Source organism: Lithobates pipiens, unplaced genomic scaffold (assembly GCF_037356315.1).
Source record: "Lithobates pipiens isolate NorthernLeopardFrog02 unplaced genomic scaffold, aLitPip1_a1.2 Scaffold_28, whole genome shotgun sequence".
Lineage (NCBI taxonomy): Eukaryota > Metazoa > Chordata > Amphibia > Anura > Ranidae > Lithobates > Lithobates pipiens.
In genome coordinates this window covers 184347864-184371802 of record NW_027507789.1, presented here as the reverse complement: position 1 = coordinate 184371802, position 23939 = coordinate 184347864, and the positions used below count along the sequence as shown (strand labels likewise).

Genomic DNA, 23939 nt, shown 5'->3' with positions numbered 1-23939 from the left:
AACCACTTTAACCAACAGTTTGCAGCCTTGTAATTCAGGCACCTGGCATCCAAAAAGGGGCCAGACGCCTGAATAGGGGGTGGCCATGAATAGATTCATGCAATTCAATGCAATGCATGAATCTATCCATGATACATAGAGGTGGGTGGAGAGAGGGGAAAGCTGCTGTGTGCCCACACCACCACTGTGTATATATGACAGCCCCCCCCACACACACATGTATATATGGCAGCCCTCCAAATATACAAATCTGTAAACACACAAGGCTCTGGCCCCTCCCTGTACACAAACAGCCCCCCCCCTCCATTTCCCTCACAGCCCATACTTGTAAAGAATTTCTTCCTACCTGGTCCGAGCTCGTTTTCACAAAGCTGACATTTTGCTTGCACAGAAAAGCCCAGTACACGAGGGGTGCACATGCACATAGTATCCAGAGGTAGCAGTAAAGAGCTCAATGTCAGAGCTCAATGACACAGAGAGCACACGCTGTGAGGTAATTTCTGTAATGCACAGCACAGCTCCCCTTCACCCAGCCTGCCTTCTTCTGGCCCGGGGCCCCTTAAAGTTGGAACAGCTGTACCCGTTGACCTCTAAATTTACAGGTACAACTAGTGAGACTTACAGGCAAAAAGAGCAACTGGTTGTCAGCTACTGCTTCAATCTCTACCAAAAAAACTGTTAGCGTTCGCAGGGATCAGTCCTGACTTTGCGAACGCTGCAGTTATGTGTGTTGTGCTTTGTAAGTGACAGTGATCAATTGATACTGCATTTGGGTGGGCTTGGCTGGGCAGAGGGGCTATATGCAGGTGCTAGCATGTATCTGGGCTGATCCCACTAACACTGCATTTTTGGGAACCCTAAACTACTGTGGATGCTAGTATAGATCGGATCAAATCAAAGATATTGATCTGTTCAGACACTATACTACTAAGAGAGGTGTATGGTGTGTCTATGGGTGTTAGCGCTACTGGCACTAATCTGACGCTGCCTGGGGGTGGCGCTGACCCCATCTTAGCCTTCGAAATTTGTGCTCGCCTGCTCACATTTGGCGAGTAAAAAATGAGGAGGGCTAGTGTGGACAGCTATGCTGTCCCAGAAATGTATTGCCAGTGCCCCCCGCCGCGATCCTCTACACACAATCACACTAAAGTCTGACAGATTTGACCGTGATGACGTATCACCAAACTAGAATAAGGAAGTTCACAGCCAGTATCCAATAGCTGCCCTAGCAGCTTTTGGTCTGTCAGACTAGCATACAGACGAACTGATTTTTTGACCGGACTCAACATGTTCTAAATCTAAAGTCTGTCTGATTTTTCGACAGCAAAGGTCCGATGAAGCCCCCACACGGTCAAATTGTCTGACAGATTTGTTCCGTCAGACCTTTGCTGTCAAAAAGTCTGGCCGTGTGTACACGGCATAAGAATACTCAGGTGGTTCAGTATGTCACTGTCATTTCCTCAATCCTGAAATATTACATTTGGTTCTGTCCTTTGCAATTATTTTTCTTCTCTAGATGTGGCTGTAGGCTCTCCTTTTGGAGGTCAATCTGGAGCTGGCTGTGTTTACATTTACAAGGGTGAAAAGTCAGGGTTGTCGACACATCCATCGCAGATCTTGGAGAGCCCCCAAGTGGCACCATCCAGTTTTGGCTTTTCATTGAGAGGAGGGAAAGACATTGATCACAATGGATATCCAGGTAATGAACAAAATGCAACCATATAACCCCCAATGGAATTTCAGAGAACCTACCAGCCTTTTTACTATTCAGTATCATGCATCCAAGTACTGTGCTCACCCTTCTTTCTTCAGCACCACTAAAAACTGAACTCTTTGTCTTGTAGATTTGGTAGTTGGAGCTTTTGAAGCCGACACAGTCTATGTCTTCAGGTAAGATATTTTACATTGATTTCCTTGTAAAAACATTACATGGGATTTTCATAGGCTATATTGTGAGCAATTTAGGGATTTTTTGCATACCTGGAAGTGACCCCCACTCCCTGTGCATTCTTCAAAAAAAATATATCTTGTTGTTATAGATGTTCTAGAGAAATGTTTTTTATGTATAATTTGTGATGATGGTACACTGAGGTCGCCATATTTTTTTTTCAATTTATGAACAGAGATGGAGTGTCTGCATGTTGGAGGTTCCTTGCAAGCATGGGGCTTTGTTTCTGCCAATGGAGTTGGAGATTTGGTCAGGATCAATGGTGTCCTCAAAGCTGAGAAATACAGGCAGATAATTATCCACCATGCCATACCATTAGGGGGGCATCTAATTGGCCCCAAATTTATTCTTCAGCAGGACAATGACCCCAAACATGCAGCCAATGTCATTAAAAACTATCTTCAAAGTAAGGAAGAACACAGAGTCCTGGAAGTGATGGTTTGGCCCCCACAGAGCCGTGATCTCACCATCATCGAGTATGTCTGTGTTTACAGTGCCTAGAAAAAGTATTTATCTATTTATTTTTAAATATTTTGTCATGTTACAACCAAAAACGTAAATGTATTTTATTGGGATTTTATGTGATAGACCAACACAAAGTGGCAATTGTGAAGTAGAAGGAAAATGATAAATGGTTTTCAAACTTTACAAATATATATGTGAAAAGTGTGGTGTGTATTTGTATTCAGCCCCCCTGAGTCAATACTTTGTAGAGCCACCTTTCGCTGCAATTACAGCTGCAAGTCTTTTTGGGGATGTCTCTACCAGCTTCGCACATCTAGAAAGTTCAATTTTTGCCCATTCTTCTTCGCTAAAAATCTCAAGCTCCATCAGGTTAGATGGAGAACAGCAAGTCTTGCCACAGATTCTCAATTGGATTTAGGTCTGGGCTTTTTAGTGGGCTATTCTAACACATGAATATGCTTTAATCTCAGCCATTCCATTGTAGCTCTGGCTGTATGTTTAAGGTCATTGTCCTGCTGGAAGGTGATTCTCCACCCCAGTCTCAAGTCTTTGGCAGACTCTAACATGTTTTCTTCTAAGATTGCCCTGTATTTGGCTTTCTTTCCATCAACTCTGACCATCTTCCCTTTCCCTGCTGAAGAAAAACATCCCAACAACATGCTGCTGCCACCACCATGTTTCACGGTGGGGATGATGTGTTCAGGGTAATGTGCAGTGTTATGCCCCATACACACGATCAGATTTTCTGACAACAAAATTAATGTTTTTTTCCAACTGATGTTGGCTCAAACTTGTCTTGCATACACACGGCAACACAAATCTTGTCAGAAATTCCGATTGGCAAGAACGTGGTGACGTACACGTACATCGAGCCAAAAAAAATTAAGTTAGAATAGCCAGTGCGGCTCTTCTGTTTGTTTCCGAGCATGCATGGAACTTTGTGCGTTGGAATTGTGTACACACGACCAGACTTTACGACAACAGATTTTGTTGTCAGAAAATTTGAGATCCAGCTCTCAAATTTTGTTTGTCGGAAAATCCGATGGAAAATGTCCGATGGAGCCTACACATGGTCAGAATTTCCAACAACAAGCTCCCATCAAACATTTCCCGTTGGAAAATCCGACCGTGTGTAAGCGGCATACGTTTTCCGCCATACATAGCGTTTTACTTTTAGGCCAAAAAGTTTAATTTTGGTCTCTTCTGACCAGAGCACCTTCTTCCACATGTTTGCTGTGTCCCCCACATGACTTCTTGCAAACTGCAAATGGGACTTCTTATGGCTTTCTTTCAACAATGGCTTTCTTCTTGGCACTCTTCCATAAATGCCAAATTTGTGGAGTGCACAACTAATATTTGTCATGTGGACAGATTCTCCCACCTGAGATGTGGATCTCTGCAGCTCCTCCAGAGTTACCATGGGATGCTTGGCTGCTTCTCTGATTAATGCTCTCCTTGCCCAACCTGTCAGTTTAGGTGGATGGTAAGTTTGCAGTTGTGCCATACTCTTTCCATTTTCAGATGATGGATTGAACAGTGCTCCATGAGATGTCCAAAGCTTGGGATATTTTTTTTATAACCTAACCCTGCTTTAAACTTCTCCAAATCGTTATACCTGACCTGTCTGGTGTGTTCCTTGGCCTTCATGATGTTGTTTGTTTACTAAGGTTCTCTGAGGGCTTAACGGAACAGCTGTAATGATACTGAGATTAAATTACACACAGGTGGACTCTATTTACTAATTGGGTGACTTCTGAAGGCAATTGGTTCCACTAGATTTTAGTTAGGGGTATCAAAGTAAAAAGGGCTGAATACAAATGAATGCTGCATTTTTCAGATATTTATTTGTAAAAAAAATTGAAAACCATTTATCATTTTCCTTCCACTTCACAATTATGTGCCGCTTTGTGTTGGTCTATCACATAAAGTCCCAATAAACTACATTTACGTTTTTGGTTATAACATGACAAAATGAGGAAAATGTCAAGGGGTATGCATACATTTTTTAAGGCACTGTAGTTCTCCAAGATGACCTACCGACTAGAAGAATTGATGCTGGTTTAAACCAAAGGGAAGTCACACCAAATATTTATTTGGTTTAGATTTTTCTTCTGTGCTTCTTACTTTGAATTTTGTAAATTAATAAAAATAAAAAATAAATAATATATATATATATATATATATATATATATATATATATATATATATATATATATATTGGAAAGTATTCTTACTTTAAAGCATTTCTTTGCACCTGCCTAAAACTTTTGCACAGCACTGTATATATACCATACATTATATACAGTATATATGTTATTTTAAAGAGAACTTTATACGTTGTACAAAGGAAAAATGATTTTGATGCTATAGTCTCCTTCTTTGATCCAAATTTTTTTGTATTCTTTGTTCCAGAGCCCAACCTGTAGTTCTGCTCCATACTTCCTTGATGTTCACTCCAGATTCCTTGAACCCAGACCTGAAGAACTGTAAACATTCCGGTAGTGATGTCAGCTGGTGAGGCAGCTGTTAGAGCAGCTTAATTTTTCTGACATTTTCTGTGATCTTTATCATATGGATTAGGAAAATATATAAATAAAATAAAATGGTGTTCCACCAGGTCAAATAATGGGGCGGGATTGTGTATTTAGAAAGCCAGCTCAAAGGGATCTTGGGATGGTGTCACTAGAGTTGAATCACCCAGATCCTCTTAAGATGTTCCTCCACTGCCCACGATATGCTTAATACTCACATAAAGGTATGGAGGGTGTGACAGAGCGAGGCTCTGTCCCTATGAAATTGGAGGAAAACGAGACGCAGACACAGAGTTTGCATATCTCCAGCCCTGTGTCTGGGTCTTGATGTTAACGAGCAGGGTGTGTGCCCAGCTGCATATAAGCCATATAAATGAAGGGCTGTTGGTGTGGAAGGTGGAGGAGTGTGAACAGCTTGCTGCTGGCTGAAGAGTGGTTTGCCCTGTGGGAGACTGTAGTCCGTGTAAGGGACTGGGAAAGGCTGACAACCTTGAGAGTCAGGAAGACTAAGGAAGTCGGTGAGTCCAGGGGGCTGGAAAGAGTTGACAAATCTGTTGGGAGCAAGCAGAGGAACTGTTGACAATTGAGAGCCAGGTGGCTTGGTATGTTCATTTGTGTGCTGAATGAATTTAAACCCCTGCGTGGGATTACTGGATGAACTAAATATTTTTGTTTTCTTATAATAAACGTGGGCTACCAGGCCCTTAACCATAAAACGCCTGCCTGATGTAGACTAAAACGTGCATCTACCAATTGTGCTTAATCACCCCAACATTACAAGTGGTGTTCGAATGCGGGCATGTAGACGGTGGAATCCGGGTCCTTGCTCCATGGTGAGTCGCATCAGGAACTACTGCTAGCTGTGTGTGGCAGCCAGGCGAACAGCATTGCGTATACGTTTATTTGATGGACTGTGTTGCATGCAGGTTGTGTACCTGTGAAGGAAGAATTAAACATCAGATTTTTTTTTTTCCTTTCTCTGCTGAGAACTGTTACAAGCTGCTGTGTGCATGTGATTGCAAGGATGAGGCAGTCAAAAAGCAAGAAGTTCATGTTTAATCAAGTTAAAGAGGATGTTGTTCCTGGCAGCCTGAGCCCAAAGGTGCCACAGCATGACGCAAGGAGGCCTCTGCGCTGCATCCGTTGTAGTGAGTGGGGACATGCTGTTGCCCATTGCCCCTTGTCACAGGAATGTTTGTGGAATAACCAAGCTGGATGGGAGGTTGATGAATTCTGGAGCTCATCTACTAATGATTGTGATCAGCTGTGTCCTCAGAAGTGGTATCCAATGGCAACGAGTGAGAGCCAGTCATGGAGGAGATGCCAAGAAGTGAGCTCAGCATGGTCTGAGAAGATGTCTCCACCTTGTAGGACCAGTAAAAAGGGGCCAGTGACATGTGAGACAGCGAATGAATGGTTCAAGCGGAATCGCAAAGAGTCGGGTGCACTGCAAGGGGCTGAGATCTTGGCCTCTGACTATATGCAACCCATGCTGCCTACAGAGGAGGTGGGAGACTTCCTTGTAAGATTTGAAAAAGTTGCTGTAAAGAGAAAATGGCATAGGGACCGGTGGCCAAAACTGCTGCAAACCTTATTGCGGATAGAGTTCCGGTCGGTTTACCATTTGATGGATGGGGGCCAGGATGACTATCGCAAGTTTAAAGAGGAAATCCTTCTTAGAGGAGAGTTCCATCGTATCATGGGCCGCCAGCAATGCTCCAGGATGGGAGAAGTGTCGCCGGAAGTCCTAGGAATTGGAAATCCAGAGAAACGTAAGGTTTTCTGTCATGGCCACTTAGGCAAAGGGGTCAGTCCAGAAAGGAGAGTATATCAGCCTGAATCCTGCATGAGGTTGTTAGGTGTGACCTCAACAAGTCACCTATTTGTCAGGTTATGTTACCGTTTCCCAATTGTTAGTTAGAGTTCTTATCCAAGCAAAGAGACACAGAGATATTATTCAGTATTTCTGCTCAGAAGTCCGTCGTTAACTCTGACTGTCTCTGACTGACTGTGGCTCTGAGGCTTCTTTATTACATCTTTTATAGACAGAAAAGAGCAAACATCAGCAAATGTAAAAAAAACAACATTTTTGCAAAGGAAAGACAATTCTCCGGGTGTTATCAGCTGATAAGACAATCTTCTGGGCGTAGACTGCTTTTTAGGGCTGATGCGGCCTCTCCTTATGCGTACGTGACAATAGATGACGAATCCTTATTTTACAGAGAAGGATAGAAAAATACAAGTATTTAGTAAGACATAAGGTCAACCATTTTGTTTAGACACCCCTTAATCCTTACATTTCCCCCTTTGACATCACCCCTCCCTCTTGCCCTGGGTCCACCTGAACAAGTTCTAGTCAGCCTATATCCAGAGTACTCTCCCTGACCGCGAGTTGTCAGAGGGGTATACACCCATCCCCCTGGACAGTACCAACATCTAAAATTCAGGAAGAGTGGCTTTTCTGACAGATGGGTGATGTCAAGAAACTAAATCTACCTATCTTCACAAAAGTTCCATCTTTTCCGCATCATTTACCTTGGCTTTCTTGCAAAAGCACATGAGCAGTTTAAAGCATGCATAAAAGAAAAATACGAATAAGAGCACCACTATAATCGTCATTGCTGCCTTCTTAACCCAAGAGAATAACCCTGAGAAACTAAAAGTTCCACCAAACGGATCCCAGTCGCGACCAATATTTCGGGCCTTCTCTTGTAAATTCTTTACTTCCGTACGGTGTTGTGCAATGATGTCATAATAATCAGGTACCTCAATGCTGGTGTTATGTATCCAAGTACAACATTTATCCTCACAACAGATGTATATATTGTTTCCTAGAGCTACTGATCTTGAACTGATATCATTTCTATAACGAGAGGTGTATCCATAGAGGGATAAGTTGGATACTAACCACCTAACATTATTATCCACAATGTTAGTGAGGAAGTCAGATAATGTCTGGTGTGTGCTGGAATTACTGGGATAGAATCTTCCATTTAATACGACAATGGACAAATTAAACTTGCTGTCTTGGCATTCTCCATTTCCTCCCGTTGTGTTCCCTAAGTTGAAACACCAATCAGGGGAAAAGGCGAGACCATTTGACTTAAACATTACTGTCTCATTGGTATTTGTTCTAATTATGTTAATGCTACTGTTAGCAAGATCAGTATAGTTTATAGGAACTGCCATCAGTGGTATACTTGCTGTGCTGGGGTGTAATTTGCTACAAATCCAACATTTCTCATATCCTGACTTCTGGGCATAAGCATATTTAAACTTCAGTAATAACATTTTTTTAGAAAATCCTTCATCCTTGTGTATTTTATTCTGTGAGGTAACCAAACTATTAGCCAGAATTACTGAAACAATAAAAAGATACATGTTGTCATTTGCCAACTGGCTCCTTTTTACAATGAGAAGCGTGGATCCAGGTAGGTTTCCCTTCCAATTTCACTGAGGTTGCTGTAATCAATAGCACCTGGAAAGGACCTTCAAACCTTGGTTCCAGTGTCTTTCTGGTATGTTTCTTTACATACACATAGTCTCCTGGTTGTAGATCGTGTGTACCTGTGACAGAATTAGGGTCTGGAAGAGAAGAATACACACTCTTGTGGATTTTAGTCAGACGCTGTTGCAACTGTATTACATACGTAGTTAAACTATCACATTGTAATTGCATACTTTGAGGAAAATATAAACCTAATCTAGGTGCACTTCCAAACAGTATTTCATATGGGGATAACCCTGTTTTTCCTGTTGGGGTGTACCTAATAGAGAACAAAGCTAAGGGTAGGCACTCAGGCCATGGTTTATTTAACTCTTGCATAGCTTTTTGTATTTTCAGCTTGATTGTACCATTTACTCTTTCTACTGATCCTGAACTCTGTGGGTGGTAAGGAGTATGAAAACTTTGTTGAACCCCTAACATTGCCATCACATTTTGCATTATTTCTCCCGTGAAATGTGTCCCCCTATCTGATTCTATTGTTTCTGGGAGACCAAACCTAGGTATCAGCTCAGTAATCAGTTTCTTGGCGGTGGCTTTTGCCGTAGCTGATTTCACAGGATAACTTTCGGGCCAGCCTGAAAATAGGCAGATGCACACGAGAACAAATTCAAAGGGGCCGCTCTTAGGCATTTGTATGTAGTCAATCTGCAGTCTCTGAAAAGGATATTGGGCCCGGACCTGATGTTTACGTGGGGTTTTCACTCTCTGTCCTGGGTTATTAATCAGACAGATTTGGCATGCAGCACAGTAGTTCCTTGCAGTACTACTGAATCCAGGGGCTAGCCATCCTTGGCTTACAATCCTATACATAGAATTGGAGCTGACATGAGTGGGTAAGTGAACAGCCGCTGCCATTGCGGGGTATAGAGAAGCGGGTAGACATATTTTGTCTCCTTCTCTCCATACATTGTCAAGGCCTGGTGCAGCTCCCTCCTTAACCCAACGGTCCTTCTCAATAGCCCCTGCTTGTTCCTGTAGTTCCATTAGCTGCTGCCATGTGGTTTCGGGCATACTCACCTGTACCGTGGCTAAGGTCTCAGGGCTTACTTCCCCTAGAGCTGCCTTCTTTGCAGTTAAATCTGCAAATGCGTTTCCTTTTGCCTCAGTTGTTTTTGCGCTCGTGTGTGCCGCTATCTTCATGATGGCTACTCTTATAACCTTTTGAAGATTGTTCAGGACTCTTTTGATTCCTTCACCATGTTTAACAGGTGTGCCTGCTGCTGTAAGGTAACCTCTAGCTTTCCATATGTGGCCATAATCATGTGCAACACCGTAGGCGTATGCGGAATCAGTGTAAATGTTCCCTTCTTGTCCCTCCAAGTGTTCTAGGGCTTTCTCTAGAGCGGTTAGTTCCGCTTCTTGTGCCGACATGTGTGCTGGTAGTGACTTTGCCTCAATTACCTGTGTGTCCGTTACCACAGCATAACCTGTGTGATATTTACCTTTGTCATCGGCAAATCTACTACCATCTATGTACAGTGTGTGTTCTGCATTTGCAATGGGTATGTCTGTGACATGTGGGAACCCCGTGGTTTCTTGTTCCATAAGTTGGAAACAATCGTGTTCATCAGATGTTATGTCCTGAAACAAAAGTGTGTCAGAATCCTGAGTATCTTGTGCTGTGTCTACACCATTATCATCATTACTCCCCCCTGTCAAATCTGTCTGTAATGGTAAAAGCTGTGCTAAGTTAAAAGAAGTGCATCGCTGAAAGGTAACATTGGGGGGTAGGAGCAAAGTGCATTGTAGACGCAGCTGCCTTGCCATTGATATGTGTTTTGGTTGGACCTGTGACAAGATGGCGTGTATGTCATGTGTGGTATGTACCACTACAGGATTGTCTAAGACAATTTCTGAGGATTTGTCAATGATAATTGACACTGCTGCAACTGCTCGTACACAGGACGGTGATCCTCTAGAGACAGGATCGAGAGCCGCCGAGAAGTATGCTACCGGCCTTTGTTTGATGTGTTGTTGTGTCAACACCCCTGTTGCGTGTCCCGTGATTTCAGCAATGTACAAATGAAATGTTTTGGTATAATCAGGGATCCCGATCGCAGGTGCTGAAATTAGTAACCTTTTTAAGGTGCTAAAAGATTCATGACCTGCTTCTGTGAGTACATAGGGTACTATTTTCAAGCAATCATATAATGGCTGCATCAGAGAACTGGCATGTGGTATCCATTGTCTACAATATGATACCATTCCCAGAAACATACGAAGTTGCTTAAAGTTGCGTGGGATATTCATTTGTCTTATGGCCTGGACTCGGTCTTCAGTGAGATGTCGAGTACCCTGGGATATACAGTGGCCCAAAAAGACAACCTTTTTCTGACATACCTGTAACTTAGTTCTATTCACCTTGCACCCTTTTTCAGCCAGGAATTGTAACAATGAGAGAGTGGCTTTTAAACAAGTATCGTTATCTGGACAACATAACAATAGGTCATCTACATATTGCAACAATACACAAGTGTCAGGCGGTAGCCATTCTCCTATTTTTACCTTTTAAGGTTTAGTCAGTGGGGCATCGGACAAAAGACCGTCATAACCACTTATGGGTATGGTGTCACGGGACGTCATGTGTGGAGGGACTACTGAATCAGACAACAGACTGCGTGACGCTCCTGTGTCAACCAAACAAGGAATATGTTTACCTTCCACCTTCATCAACATGTGGAGCATTTTGTTCTCTGATTCAGCTAGGACTGGGGCAAGTCATGCGGTCGGATCGTCCCTATCATTGGTACGCCTCTGTCTGTAGTCCCTCGTGTCTCTGTCCGTGTTTCCTTCCTGTTCGTCTTTTATCCTTTTCCTACAGTCTCTTTTTATATGTCCCACCTTGTTGCAGTAATAACAGGTAAGAGGTTTACGGGAGGAATTCCCTCCTTCATTGACCCGGGCAACAGTGTTAACTCCCGGTGTCCTTCTGGGTTTAGTTTCTGCTAAATCAGCCTCTATGCCTTGTGCTTTCTGCAACAATGTTCCTCTGTCCCGTATGGCTCTCCATTCGGGAGTACATACCTTCAGTTTGTCACCTATTTGGGGTACTAGTCCTTCCATAAACTGTCGATTGAAAGCCCTAATGGTGACGGGTAAGGCTAAATCTAGACCTTCGTCAGCCATCATGCTTTCCATGTTGAGGTAAAATTCTGTAACAGTCTGACCTGGGGCCTGTTTTATGGGCGCTGTCGAACCCCTTTCCTGCTGTTTCCCTTGGCAAAATTCTCGTAACTGAGCAATAAACAGGGGTCTAGAGTCTATATGACGAGGGTGTACTCCTGGTGGGTCCGTGGTAGGATCCCCTTGTGGTCTATGTGGGGTAAGTTTAGTCATGAATTGATTAAACATCGTTAGTGTCATTTTATGTCTACATATATCTTCCCCATCTTGCCAAGTTGCTTCATGTGTGTCTAGTAATTGTGTCACGAATCTACAGAATGCGGCAGGTTTTGCTACGGGATCAGGAGCATTCTGTATTAATGCCATAAGAGTGTCAGCCGACCAAGGTGTCCATGTCCTCAGAACGACTTGTCGGGTCACTGTAGGTGGCTGTCCTGCTTGACCCGCATTTGGATTATTTACTTGTATTACCCTAGTCCGACTATGGACTGGAGCTACGGGCTCTGGTCTTTGAGCGCCGCAATGCACACATTCCTGTGCCCAGTCTGGGTTCTGGATACCGCATACTCGGCATACCCACCCTCTTCCTCTTAAGGAAGGATAAAGTTTTGGTCTTTCATTACCTGGTGTGGTAGTGTTATAAGGAGGTGGAGTACCTCCCGTATTAACCCTATCGCCGGGAGCAGAAGGAAGACTTTTGTGTCGGACCTTCATATCCCATCCACCCTTTTCCTGACAATACTTCCATCCCTCCTCTTCAGCCCTGTTGGAAACCTTAATTAAACATTGTATTTGTGATACCCATCTGTTCTGCAATATCTCTCCCTGTCTGTCTTTCTTTATTTCTTCCCAACCTTCTACACTTAATCCATTTTCTCCATCCATCCCCAATTTCTTGAGAATCCTATTTGTGCCCTGTGCCTTATCCTTCCCATACAACATTGTAATTATGTCTTTAACAGCATAACATTTCTGAGATTCCTCCTGGGGTTTACCATGTGTCTGGCCCATTTTGACAGTCCTGCCTAGGTGGCGTTTGGATCACTTACTAAGTGTCTCGTTGCCTTCTCCTCCTAGGGTGCCAAAATACTAAAAACCTCTCCTAGATGAGATTTCTGAAATCGAATTACCTTATATGCTAGCCAACTGACAAATATTATGACCAGACTGACAGCTACAACATATACAAGCATTCCCTTTTGGTGGCCAAACACATATGACTAGGTCTCCGGGACTTTGTGGAGACCTTATTTCCCTTCCCATTACCATGGAATCTCTCAGCATTCGTTTCTTATTCCTGCTTTATCGAGGCAGTCAGGACTTATACTTTCAACCCGTTTTTAGGCTCATGAATCAAAAAGCGTATATCAAACTTAAGTGTCGGACCCCCAAAGTACTCTTACGAGTTAAGGGCGCATTCCGTTACCCATTGGGATGATATATGTTTCAATTCACACCATACAAACAGGGCTTATCTCATTCACAACAGACAGATGACAAGTAGACAGACAAGAAACAACGGTAACATAAGCCAAAATATTAAGTTCAAGACCCACTTACTACAGAGGTTGGTTTTTACCTGAAGAACAATTCAGACAGATCAGGTGGGCACAAATCTAAGAAGCACAGAGTTTATAAGAAAATAAAGCTTTTCTTACCTGCGCAGGATTTGTCTGTGGTTCTTTGATGTGCCCGACCATTTCGTTCCGTCCTTATGTTCGTTCGCCTCTTGTAGTTTCTTCAGCGAGTCCGTGTTCGCGGCGCCAGAAATGTTAGGTGTGACCTCAACAAGTCACCTATTTGTCAGGTTATGTTACCGTTTCCCAATTGTTAGTTAGAGTTCTTATCCAAGCAAAGAGACACAGAGATATTATTCAGTATTTCTGCTCAGAAGTCCGTCGTTAACTCTGACTGTCTCTGACTGACTGTGGCTCTGAGGCTTCTTTATTACATCTTTTATAGACAGAAAAGAGCAAACATCAGCAAATGTAAAAAAAACAACATTTTTGCAAAGGAAAGACAATTCTCCGGGTGTTATCAGCTGATAAGACAATCTTCTGGGCGTAGACTGCTTTTTAGGGCTGATGCGGCCTCTCCTTATGCGTACGTGACAATAGATGACGAATCCTTATTTTACAGAGAAGGATAGAAAAATACAAGTATTTAGTAAGACATAAGGTCAACCATTTTGTTTAGACACCCCTTAATCCTTACAAGGTATAGCCAACCAGCTTTGGAGCGCAAGTCTGCAGTTACCCCTAGCAACAAGGATCTTGTGTTACCTACAGGGGGCGTCAGTGGGTCCAGAAAGGCTGCAGTTTTGCTCCCTGGCCACATGGGGGAGTCAGCCTGTGGAGACACCACACCAGTGAGACAACGCACTCAAGTGAAGGCTATGACATCAGCTGCAGGAACTGGTAAGACTGTTTCAGTTTATGATGCTGAATCCAGTGAAGTGGGAGTATGTCCAGTGGGGAGATCCGCAGTACAAATGGACATAGACTTTCTGCATTGTGCTACCCAGAGCAGTGGGGAGGCGCAGCGTAAAGCCCAACTAGACGCAGGGCTAAAGACTGAAAAGGACATGGGGACTCTGCATATGCCTGCTATGATCCAGCAGATGGCTGGGAAAATTGAGCTAGGGGTGACCAAAACAGTGCTGGTACCATGTTCCCTAGTGACAGCTGCTGCAGGGTTGCCCAGGGAAACTTCCAAGGAGCTTGCAGTGTTAGAGCAGAGAGTTTCCCAGGTCAGCTATGGAGCTGCCCAAATAGGCAAAAGTGCCCCTTTACAGAGAGCAGGTGCTGTGAAGAGTCGCTCAGAGGTTATGGTGGCTCATAAACAAACCACAAAAACAGCAGTTGTGTCTACATGTAATGAGAATGCTAATGATCGTACTAACAAAAGTGATACTATTGCTAAACGTGATGAGTGTAATGACATTGAAGCATGTATTTCTTGTAATGTCATATCTGAGAGTGAGGTTGGTAATGTGTCCACTACCAGTGATGAGAGTAGGAGATCTCCCATGACAGGCAGAGGCACAGGATTGTCCATGGAAGTCTCATGGGGTTTCCATGTGTTGGAGTCAGAGGCTGCCCAGGATGGCTCTGGTGCTATGCTGGTGGAACAAGGGGGGACTAATTCACACAGTGAGAGCGTGTGGGCGCAGCCCCACAACCCTACATGTAGCCCAGTGGGCAAGGGGTTAATTCAGCCTGCAAAAGTTGAGTGTACAAAGCTGAATGTGTCTGTAATGCCACCAGAAAAAGGTGTTCAAAATGGTGTGCTGCACCAAGCTTTAGGTGATGAAGCATCACCCCAATGCAACGTTGATAAAAGTATGGTGTTACAAAATTATGTATATAGAAGTGAGGAATGTGCAGTTAAAGCTAATGAATCCCAGGTTTCTGTGCGGCTTTCTACAGCAGGTGATGCAACACTGTGGAACGCCCATGGTGGAACCACAATGGACTGGGACAGCTGGGCCAAACAATTGCTAGCCATGCTGGATAAGGCTAGCTTAAGTAACAAGGGTGTGGACACAACTGCTATGCCAGACAGGGGGATCGCCGACCCGCAGGTGGTTGAGGGCGTCTTGGTCCCTGCAAAGGTTGCTGCCCTCCACTCTGAGGAAACAGTTCAGGGCACTGGCATCGCAGATGTGTTGTCCACAGCCCCACAGCTAAATGATATGGAGTATCAAAGTGATAGTGTGACTTGTAATGACCTGCAGAGGCTCACCAACACTGGTGCAGAAGGGATAAGTGTGAGACATGTGTCTGACAGCTCTCCAGGGGAGAAACAAGCTGTGATGATGAGTACCTCCAAGGAGGATGAGGTCTCTTCAAATGTCTCACCCTCTCAACCTGCAGTCGCTGAGCCCCTCCATGTCTTGGACAGGGTAGAAGACCCTAGAAAGTTCTGGTGTTTAGACATGGGATGTTTAGAGATGACAGAAACCTTACTGGAAATGCTAGAGTTGGTAAAAATGAACTTGCTGTATACTTGGGTATCTCCACCGCAGTTGGACCAGGTGGTGCTGCGTAGCACCAATGGGTGGAGCCAAGTGGTACAGGCAGTGCTGGGAAACCTTGACCAACAGTGGAATTGGTGGGACCAATGGTTACCCATTTGGCACAGGATCTCCAGATTCTCTGTGAGCGTACTTCTAGTTATTGATTGGTATGGAAGGCACGCGAGAGAACTGCTTGAGATATCAGAGGTCTCTCCGTCTGATGCGGTGACTAGAAACATCTCTGCTGGTGTGGTCCGAGGTGTGGCGGAGCAGTTGTCAGTAGAGGGCGCAGACACTGCCTTACCCGCTAGGCCTCATGAGAAAGAACGGCCCAGAATGGACTCGGCAGTAGCAGAGATGCTTTCTGTCACTGGCCCAGAGGTACAAGTTAAGGTGCCTGGAGACACTGTGGAAGAAAGTGTTAATATTGGTTGCCATAACAATGTAATGTGTATACCTGAAAAAAATGGTTTATGCTTAGGTCAGGGTAGTTTATTAGAACAGGTACCCATGGAGTGTTGGACAACGGGTGAGATGGAGCTGTGCTATGGTCCCGTCGGATGTAGTCCCTCCTCAGGTCTTCTTCTAACAAACACTGAATTGGAAAGCTGTGATCTGTTAAGAGTTCGTTCTGTAAACAATGATTTGGTTGCAGTGGGTACCAAGAGAAACTGTTTTAAACCTGAAATACCGATGGTGAAGGGTAAAATGGGTATTTGTAAGGTGAAAGGAGGGCTCAAGGAAGGCAGAGTTCCCCCAAGAAAAGTGAATAAGCCCAGGGACCCCAAAAGAAGAGGAAGGCTGAGTATAGGAACCTGTTAAGATCCAGGGGGAATGTTCCTGGAAGCGCACCCGGAAAAAAGGTTGAGCCTACGTGGCTGACAGCCAGCACAGAGGTGTCCCAACCATCATGATGGGTGCTGGTGTTCCTCCCTCCGGATCGAAACAAAGGGGGGGGATATGTGACAGAGCGAGGCTCTGTCCCTATGAAATTGGAGGAAAACGAGATGCAAACTCTGTGTCTGCGTATCTCCAGCCCTGTGTCTGGGTCTTGATGTTAACGAGCAGGGTGTGTGCCCAGCTGCATATAAGCCATATAAATGAAGGGCTGTTGGTGTGGAAGGTGGAGGAGTGTGAACAGCTTGCTGCTGGCTGAAGAGTGGTTTGCCCTGTGGGAGACTGTAGTCCGTGTAAGGGACTGGGAAAGGCTGACAACCTTGAGAGTCAGGAAGACTAAGGAAGTCGGTGAGTCCAGGGGGCTGGAAAGAGTTGACAAATCTGTTGGGAGCAAGCAGAGGAACTGTTGACAATTGAGAGCCAGGTGGCTTGGTATGTTCATTTGTGTGCTGAATGAATTTAAACCCCTGCGTGGGATTACTGGATGAACTAAATATTTTTGTTTTCTTATAATAAACGTGGGCTACCAGGCCCTTAACCATAAAACGCCTGCCTGATGTAGACTAAAACGTGCATCTACCAATTGTGCTTAATCACCCCAACATTACAAGGGATAAAAGGAGCATATCAGACTATAGTATGTTCATTAAAATGTATTGTTTAAAAAGTATTACACTTACTTGGTAAAAGATCAAATCAGGCATCAGTGCAAAAGAAACAAAAGCTTCTAACCATCAAAATGACCGCCACATACCGGTAAACACGATGACATCACATGTCACAACTCCTCCCTGCACGTTTAGTCATCAATGACGTCGTCAGGGGCGTGGTCAGCACACAATATCGTGCTTTATATATAAGACACCAGGGGTGGAAGTAATTGCGTTCCACTAACAGAAAGAAGAGGGGACATTCCTCCCGTACTAGTGGAATATGTATAACCTGTGCGGTCCACACACAGGACTTTGAAACAGCGAACCTCCCGTTCCGTTCAAGAGAGGCAAGCAAAAACACGCTGTATATTAAAAAATGACAAGAGGTAATAATTGAAAAAAATATCAATGGGAAGAATAGTGCCCTGTCATTGGTGTCAGTGCTAATAATAATGCCCCATCATTGGTATCAATAGGATTAATAGTGCCCCATTGTTGGTATCAATGGGCGGTATAGTGCACAATTATTGGAATCAGTGGGAGGAATAGTGCTCCATCATTGATGTCAGTGATATTAATTTTGCCCCATCGTTGGTGTCAGTGGGAGGAATAATGCCCCATCATTGGTATTGATTGGAGGAATAGTCCCATCATTGGTTGCTGACAGTGGGGGGAATAATTCCCCAAGGGCCAGGTAAAAGCAAGAAAAGGGCCGAATCTGGTCCCCGGGCCGCAGTTTGGAGACCACTGATCTATGATGGGCTCAGGTTTCTTGACCCCCACTGTGCTTTGGGACACAAGAGAAGGGAAAAAGTAATAACAGGAAAACCTGAATTCTGCAGGAATTAGCACCTTCAGCTTTTCTTATTATGAGGTTCAAGGGGCATCGGTTGAATCTACAAGTAAAGTGAAAACCCCTATTGGGAAGTGCCAGTGGCCTCCCAGATTACTACATTAGTAAAATTTGTAGATATATAACATTCCTGTGTGTTCATTAAAGTGATTGATATGTCTGTGATTTCTTTAGTTTTACAGTGAGCGTTTGTGTCCAGACCTCTGGGAAAAGTCTACCCAGCACCTTGAGTAAGAATAATTCATATACCTTTTTTACATAGCATGTACCTACTCTTATAGGGCTTTTATATACTGCCAATTTTCCTTACCCATGTTCCACTGTACTTAACTTACTGTGCACCAAATTAGACTGGTGTAGCATGTAAGTCACCCCTTGCTAGAATTTAACGCTACCCATACACTTTAGAACCTGATTGTATAACATTTTTAGAAGTATCAAAAAGTATCAAAGCTATGTAGCATGAGGATTTGCCTTTAAATTTATAATAAAGGATATTTTTTTTAAATTAAAATAAAAAAAGATGTTACCTGCTCTGTACAATTCAGTCCCTCAGCTCGTCTTTTTTAGTCCCACACTGGGACTGTCCACTCCTCATTCCTCCGGATGCCCCCTTAGCACGCCGTGTACTATGGGGGCACCTGTGCAGACACGCTCCCGATCCAAGCTGTGTACGTCCACACACGACGGTAGGCCACACCCCTGCACCTTCCTAACAAGAGTTTGCCTGCAGCAGAAGCCTATGGCTCCCTCTGCTCTGCCCTCAGTGTCTCCTGTGAGACCAGGAAGTGAGGAGAACGGTGCTGAAGCGGGGACAGTGCTGGATCAATGAGAGGAGCCAGGTAAGTGTTTAGGGGCAGGGGAGGCTAGGACAGATAGTGGAGCATTTTTTACCTTAATGCAGGGAATGTGTTAAAGTAAAATATAAGTTTGAACCACTTCACACATTCAATTTAATTTATATTCAGTCAGACTCGCTCTCACTCTACACAGTTATTTGTAGATCTAATGAAGATTGTACAATCCAGTTGTGTTGTATATGCTCAGCTTGAGGCTCATAAATAATAGCAGTGTAATAAAATATCAGAAATCCAGTTGATTGCTCATTTATCTAAAGCTGGCTACACACAAAATTACAAACATTACAATCAAATTGTACAATATTTGGAAATCTTCTTTAGATACAACGGCTGTGCAGTATCTTACCTGACTGGGTACAAATTGAATAGATGGTTTAGGCCTTGTCTGGTGATGGTAGGCCCCTGCACTATCTGTATGTACACTATATTGTCAAAAGTATTGCGACACCTGCAGGGGAGGGCTGGCAGCCTTAGGCCTTCGGGGCAAGTCCAGTCAAGTGGCCCATTGAACCACTGAATCAGCTCACCACCCATCTACACCACATTCCCCGTACAGAGAGAGAGGGAGACTGCTCCACATTGCCCCAAAGAGAGAGAGACTGCTTGGCACTGCCTGCACAGATAGAGAGACCGCTTCACACTGCCTCCACAGAGAGAGACCGCTTCACACTGCCTCCACAGAGAGAGACCGCTTCACACTGCCTCCACAGAGAGAGACCGCTTCACACTGCCTGCACAGAGAGACCCCCGCTTCACACTGCCTGCACAGAGAGACCCCCGCTTCACACTGCCTGCACAGAGAGACCCCCGCTTCACACTGCCTCCACAGAGAGAGACCGCTTCACACTGCCTCCACAGAGAGAGACCGCTTCACACTGCCTCCACAGAGAGAGACCGCTTCACACTGCCTCCACAGAGAGAGACCGCTTCACACTGCCTCCACAGAGAGAGACCGCTTCACACTGCCTGCACAGAGAGAGACCCCACTTCACACTGCCTGCAAAGACCCTGCTTCACACTGCCTGCACAGAGAGAGCAGTCACTTTCTGTGCAGGCACTGTGAAGCAGTCAGTCTCTGTACAGGCAGTGTGAAGTGGAGCAGTCTCTCAGAGAATGGAGCAGTCTCTCAGAAAGAGACTGCATGATTGCCCCCAGAGAGACTGAGAAAAAGAGCTTGCCCCTTCCCCACACCCAGTACACAGACCAATGAGACTGCAGGAAGATGAAGACTAAAGACTGTGCTGTCACTGCCACCACACTAAGCACTACCTGTGGAGTCCGGAGCTTCTCTGGTGAGTGGGCACCACACCACTGGGCAAGCCAAGCAAGCAGAGTAGCTGAGAGTCACAGTGAGCGCAGCAGGCTAAACACGCAAGTCCTGCTGTCTCCCCGGCATGAACACCAGATTCGCCAGGGTGCAGGTTCCTCCTGTCTCAATTGCGGATAGTAAGAAATGCACATGCAGACGCATGCTGGAGCACCGGACAGATTAAAGGCATTGTGGGCCTGGTGCTGCAGTGGAGCAGGTTTAGGAGTGGCAGGGATATGAGGTAAGTAATGTCATATCCCAGCTCCTGCCCAGACTTGGTCACAGCCCCACAGGGCTGTAATGTTAGGGAAGCCCAGAACTTGAATTACCAAGCTTCCGTAAGAGCCTTGTGTCGGTGTGTGCTCTGAGGTGAAAGTTTCCAAGCCATCAGAATACAGTGATCACTGCTGGCAGCTATAGCAGCCAGCACTGATCGCTAAAAAACATAAAGACACGCTGGTTGTACTGTCAATTGATGGAGTCAAATTCTGTACAACCAGTCTGCACAGAGATAGATTGAAATGTCTGCTGAACCGGCAGAATTTGTCTATTGTGGCCTAAGTCCACCAGTCTCTGGGTTTAATAATATCCTCAAATCTTCTGAAAGGGGGGCTCCACTTAGGTGTAGAAATTCACTTTGAACTCCACCTTATTTCCAGAACTCTCGTTGGGGTCCTTTAACACTGAAGGCGCTGTTCAGGTGTTTTAGTGCTAAAAAATAGCACCTGTAAAGCACTTCTTATGCCACCCCAGTTTTCCCACTGGGGCGGTGCGCTTGAAGGACATTCTGAAAAGTCCAGCAAGCAGCATTATTGGGGCGGTTTGGGAGAGGTGCCCAGCCCATTAAAATGAATGCAACACAGCCATTTTTAACACTTTCTTTGGCCACTAGTGGGGGTTAAAAGTGCCCCGCTAGCGCCACTAAAACAATGATAAAGCGCTACTAAAACAAGCAGCGCTGTACCACTACCGCCCACATCTCCCCAGTGTGAAAGTACCCTTTGGTATTAGATGTGCAAACAAAAAGGTGAGACCACATCTAATACCTACAGAGAGTAATGGAAATAAGGTGGAGTTCAAAGTGAACTGTGTCATTACCTGCAGGGATTGGCATTTAGAAAGGTTAAAGCAGGCAGGGATGAAATGTGATATCAACTATTCACTGCCTGTCAAATGCCTATGAAAAGTGACCTGAGCATGGATCACTTTTCAGAGGAGTGGCAGTGGCTGCTGCAAGTGAATACAAGCATTCAGGCTCACACTGGTGTGCTGCGGTTTGGCTGCAGTGCGGGTGTACTGGCGGGTGTCACACCCCCTCAGACTTCTTTTAGGTTACTCATTGTTGCTGCATGTTCTGAAAGTGCACCAAACATGCAGCATGCAGGACGTTTTGTGCACTTTCAGAACATGCAGTAAAAATGTGCATCCATGTCCCAGGGGCAACATGCATGATGACTGCCAGTACACCAGCACTGCAGCCAAACTGCAGCATGTCAGTGAGAGCCCACATCATACCACCTAGCCCTAGGAGGGCAAGGTACTGGCACAGGCTGCTAGAAAAAAACTCTTTGGCTGCAGAGAGGAGGAGAGAGGAGGAGCTCACTTATTTGGATGGTCCCAGCCTCCCAGGAGCCTCACTGGATTCCTGCCAGATTGAGCAGAGAGCAGGTCCAGCCTCTGCCAGCCAATGGTGTGGAGTAGGGAGGGGCTGGGCGGGGCTGTGCTGTGTAACACAGACTGTCAGCCCTGACATGAAGACATCGCTGGCTCACAGTACTGGACTCGGCCAGCTCAAGAACTGTGCATGTTGCGGTTTTGAGCTGAGGACACAGCAGCCTTTGTCACCGCATATCAGAGCAGCCCAGGGGGCAATTGCATCCCTGCCCCCTGGCCCAGCCCTCCCCTGGACACCTGCCTTTACACCCACATGAACTTTAGTGGCATCCCAGTCTTCGTCTGTAGGGTTCAATATTGAGTTGGATCACCCTTCGCAGCTGTAACAGCTTCAACTCTTCTGTGAAGGCCGTCCACAAGGCCTAGGAGTGTGTCTATAGGAATGTTTGACCGTTCTTCAAGAAGAGCATTTGTAAGGTCAGGCACTGATGTTGGGGTGGGATGGAGGCACTTGACTGTCCTGTACAAAGTCCTGACCTCAACCCAATAGAACACCTTTGGGATGAATAATCCCAACATCAGTGCTTGACCTCACAAATGCGCTTCTGGAAGAATGGGCAAACATTCCCATAGACACACTCTTATGCCTTGTGGACGGCCTTCCCAGAAGAGTTGAAGCTGTTATAGCTGCAAAGGGTGGGCCAACTCAATATTGAACATTACAGACTAAGACCAGGGCCGTCTTTAAGGCAGGGCAAAAGGGGCAGCTGCCCTGGGACCTGTCATTGTTGTGGGGCCCAAAGCAGCTGCCTCATACTTGCCAGCTATCCCAGTTTACATTCCCTTGTCCTTTGAAGTTTTAGTCCTGTGATGCTACTAATGCTGCCCAGTTCTGCCCTATTGTTGTGTACAGATGACTCACCTGCAGACCTGTGTTTACAAGTAAATACTGGCATTCATATGTAAATAGCAGTGACATGCATATGTAAATAGATGAGGCCAACTGCATTGATATGTAAATAAAGGCAGCATTCATAGGTTTATCATGCCCCCTTGCAGTGAGGAGAAGATGTGCTGTAACCTATAGCAACCAGTAAGCAGCATTACTGTACAGCAATCTCTAGCAGTCAATCAACAAGCAGAAATGTGCTGTAACCTCTAGCAACTAATCAGTCAGCCTTAAGGAGTGCTGTAACCTCTAGCAACCAGTCAGTAAGCAGTAATGATATGCTGTAACCTCTGGCAACCAGTCGCAATCGCTGCCTGATCTGATACAGTAAACTGATTTTAAGTCTAGCTGCTATTTATTGTATGTCTCAGAGAAGGTGGAGAGCGAAATTGCATGGGGGGAGGGGGGCCCTAAGAAAATGTTTGCCCAGGGTCCAATCAATATTAAAGACGGCCCTGACTAAGACTGGGATGCCATTAAACTTCATGTGCGTGCAAAGGCAGGCGTCCCAATACTTTTCACAATATAGTGTGTGTGTGTGTGTGTGTGTGTGTGTATATATATATATATATATATTTGTACAGTTGTACCTGACTGTTTGTCGATTCCTTGGGTAAGCTTGTTCGTTGACTCCTTGTGTAAGCTCTAGGGACCTGGACTGGTACACTTGAATGCCTTTTCTTGACAATTTTTTTATGAGGTAGATCACCAGGTCTTTCCTCAACCCATCCCAATTGCTCAGGCTTGGGAACGGCATGTAGACTGTGATAACACATGTGAAAAGCCAAATTGTACCACTAGGGCCTCGCATTGTATATATTAGGGTCAATTTAGACAGGAACCAAATGAGAAATACACTGACACAAAGTCAGTGAGCCAACCAGGAAACAGAGGGGGCAGAGCTTAACCACGGCTCAGTATCTAAATGGACACACAGAGCAGTGACTTGGCTCAGATGCCCCCATAACAAGTTGCTTGCTGTATGGGGCACTCGGCAGGAGGGAGGGGCCAGGAGCATCGGCGAGGGACCAGAGAAGAGGAGGATCTGAACTGCTCTGTGCAAAACCACTGTACAAAGCAGTTAATTATAACATGTTTATTATTTTCAAACAGAAAAAACAAGACTTTAATATCACCGTAAAGTGGTTGTATACCCAAATTATGAACTTTTACCTACTTACTTATTATAGGCTTACCTGTAGGTAAAATGA

General features: G+C 44.9%; 1 protein-coding gene across 1 annotated transcript in view; it reads left to right on the top strand.

The window, feature by feature from the left end:
• The window catches only part of LOC143935912 (integrin alpha-IIb-like), a 156194-nt gene that overhangs the window by 95015 nt on the left and 37240 nt on the right, over positions 1-23939 (top strand). The window contains exons 13-16 of the mRNA XM_077460102.1: positions 1517-1699; positions 1845-1890; positions 4826-4927; positions 18171-18226. Of these exons, the coding sequence (XP_077316228.1) occupies positions 1517-1699; positions 1845-1890; positions 4826-4927; positions 18171-18226 (387 nt within the window). The remainder of the gene's footprint in view (positions 1-1516; positions 1700-1844; positions 1891-4825; positions 4928-18170; positions 18227-23939) is intronic.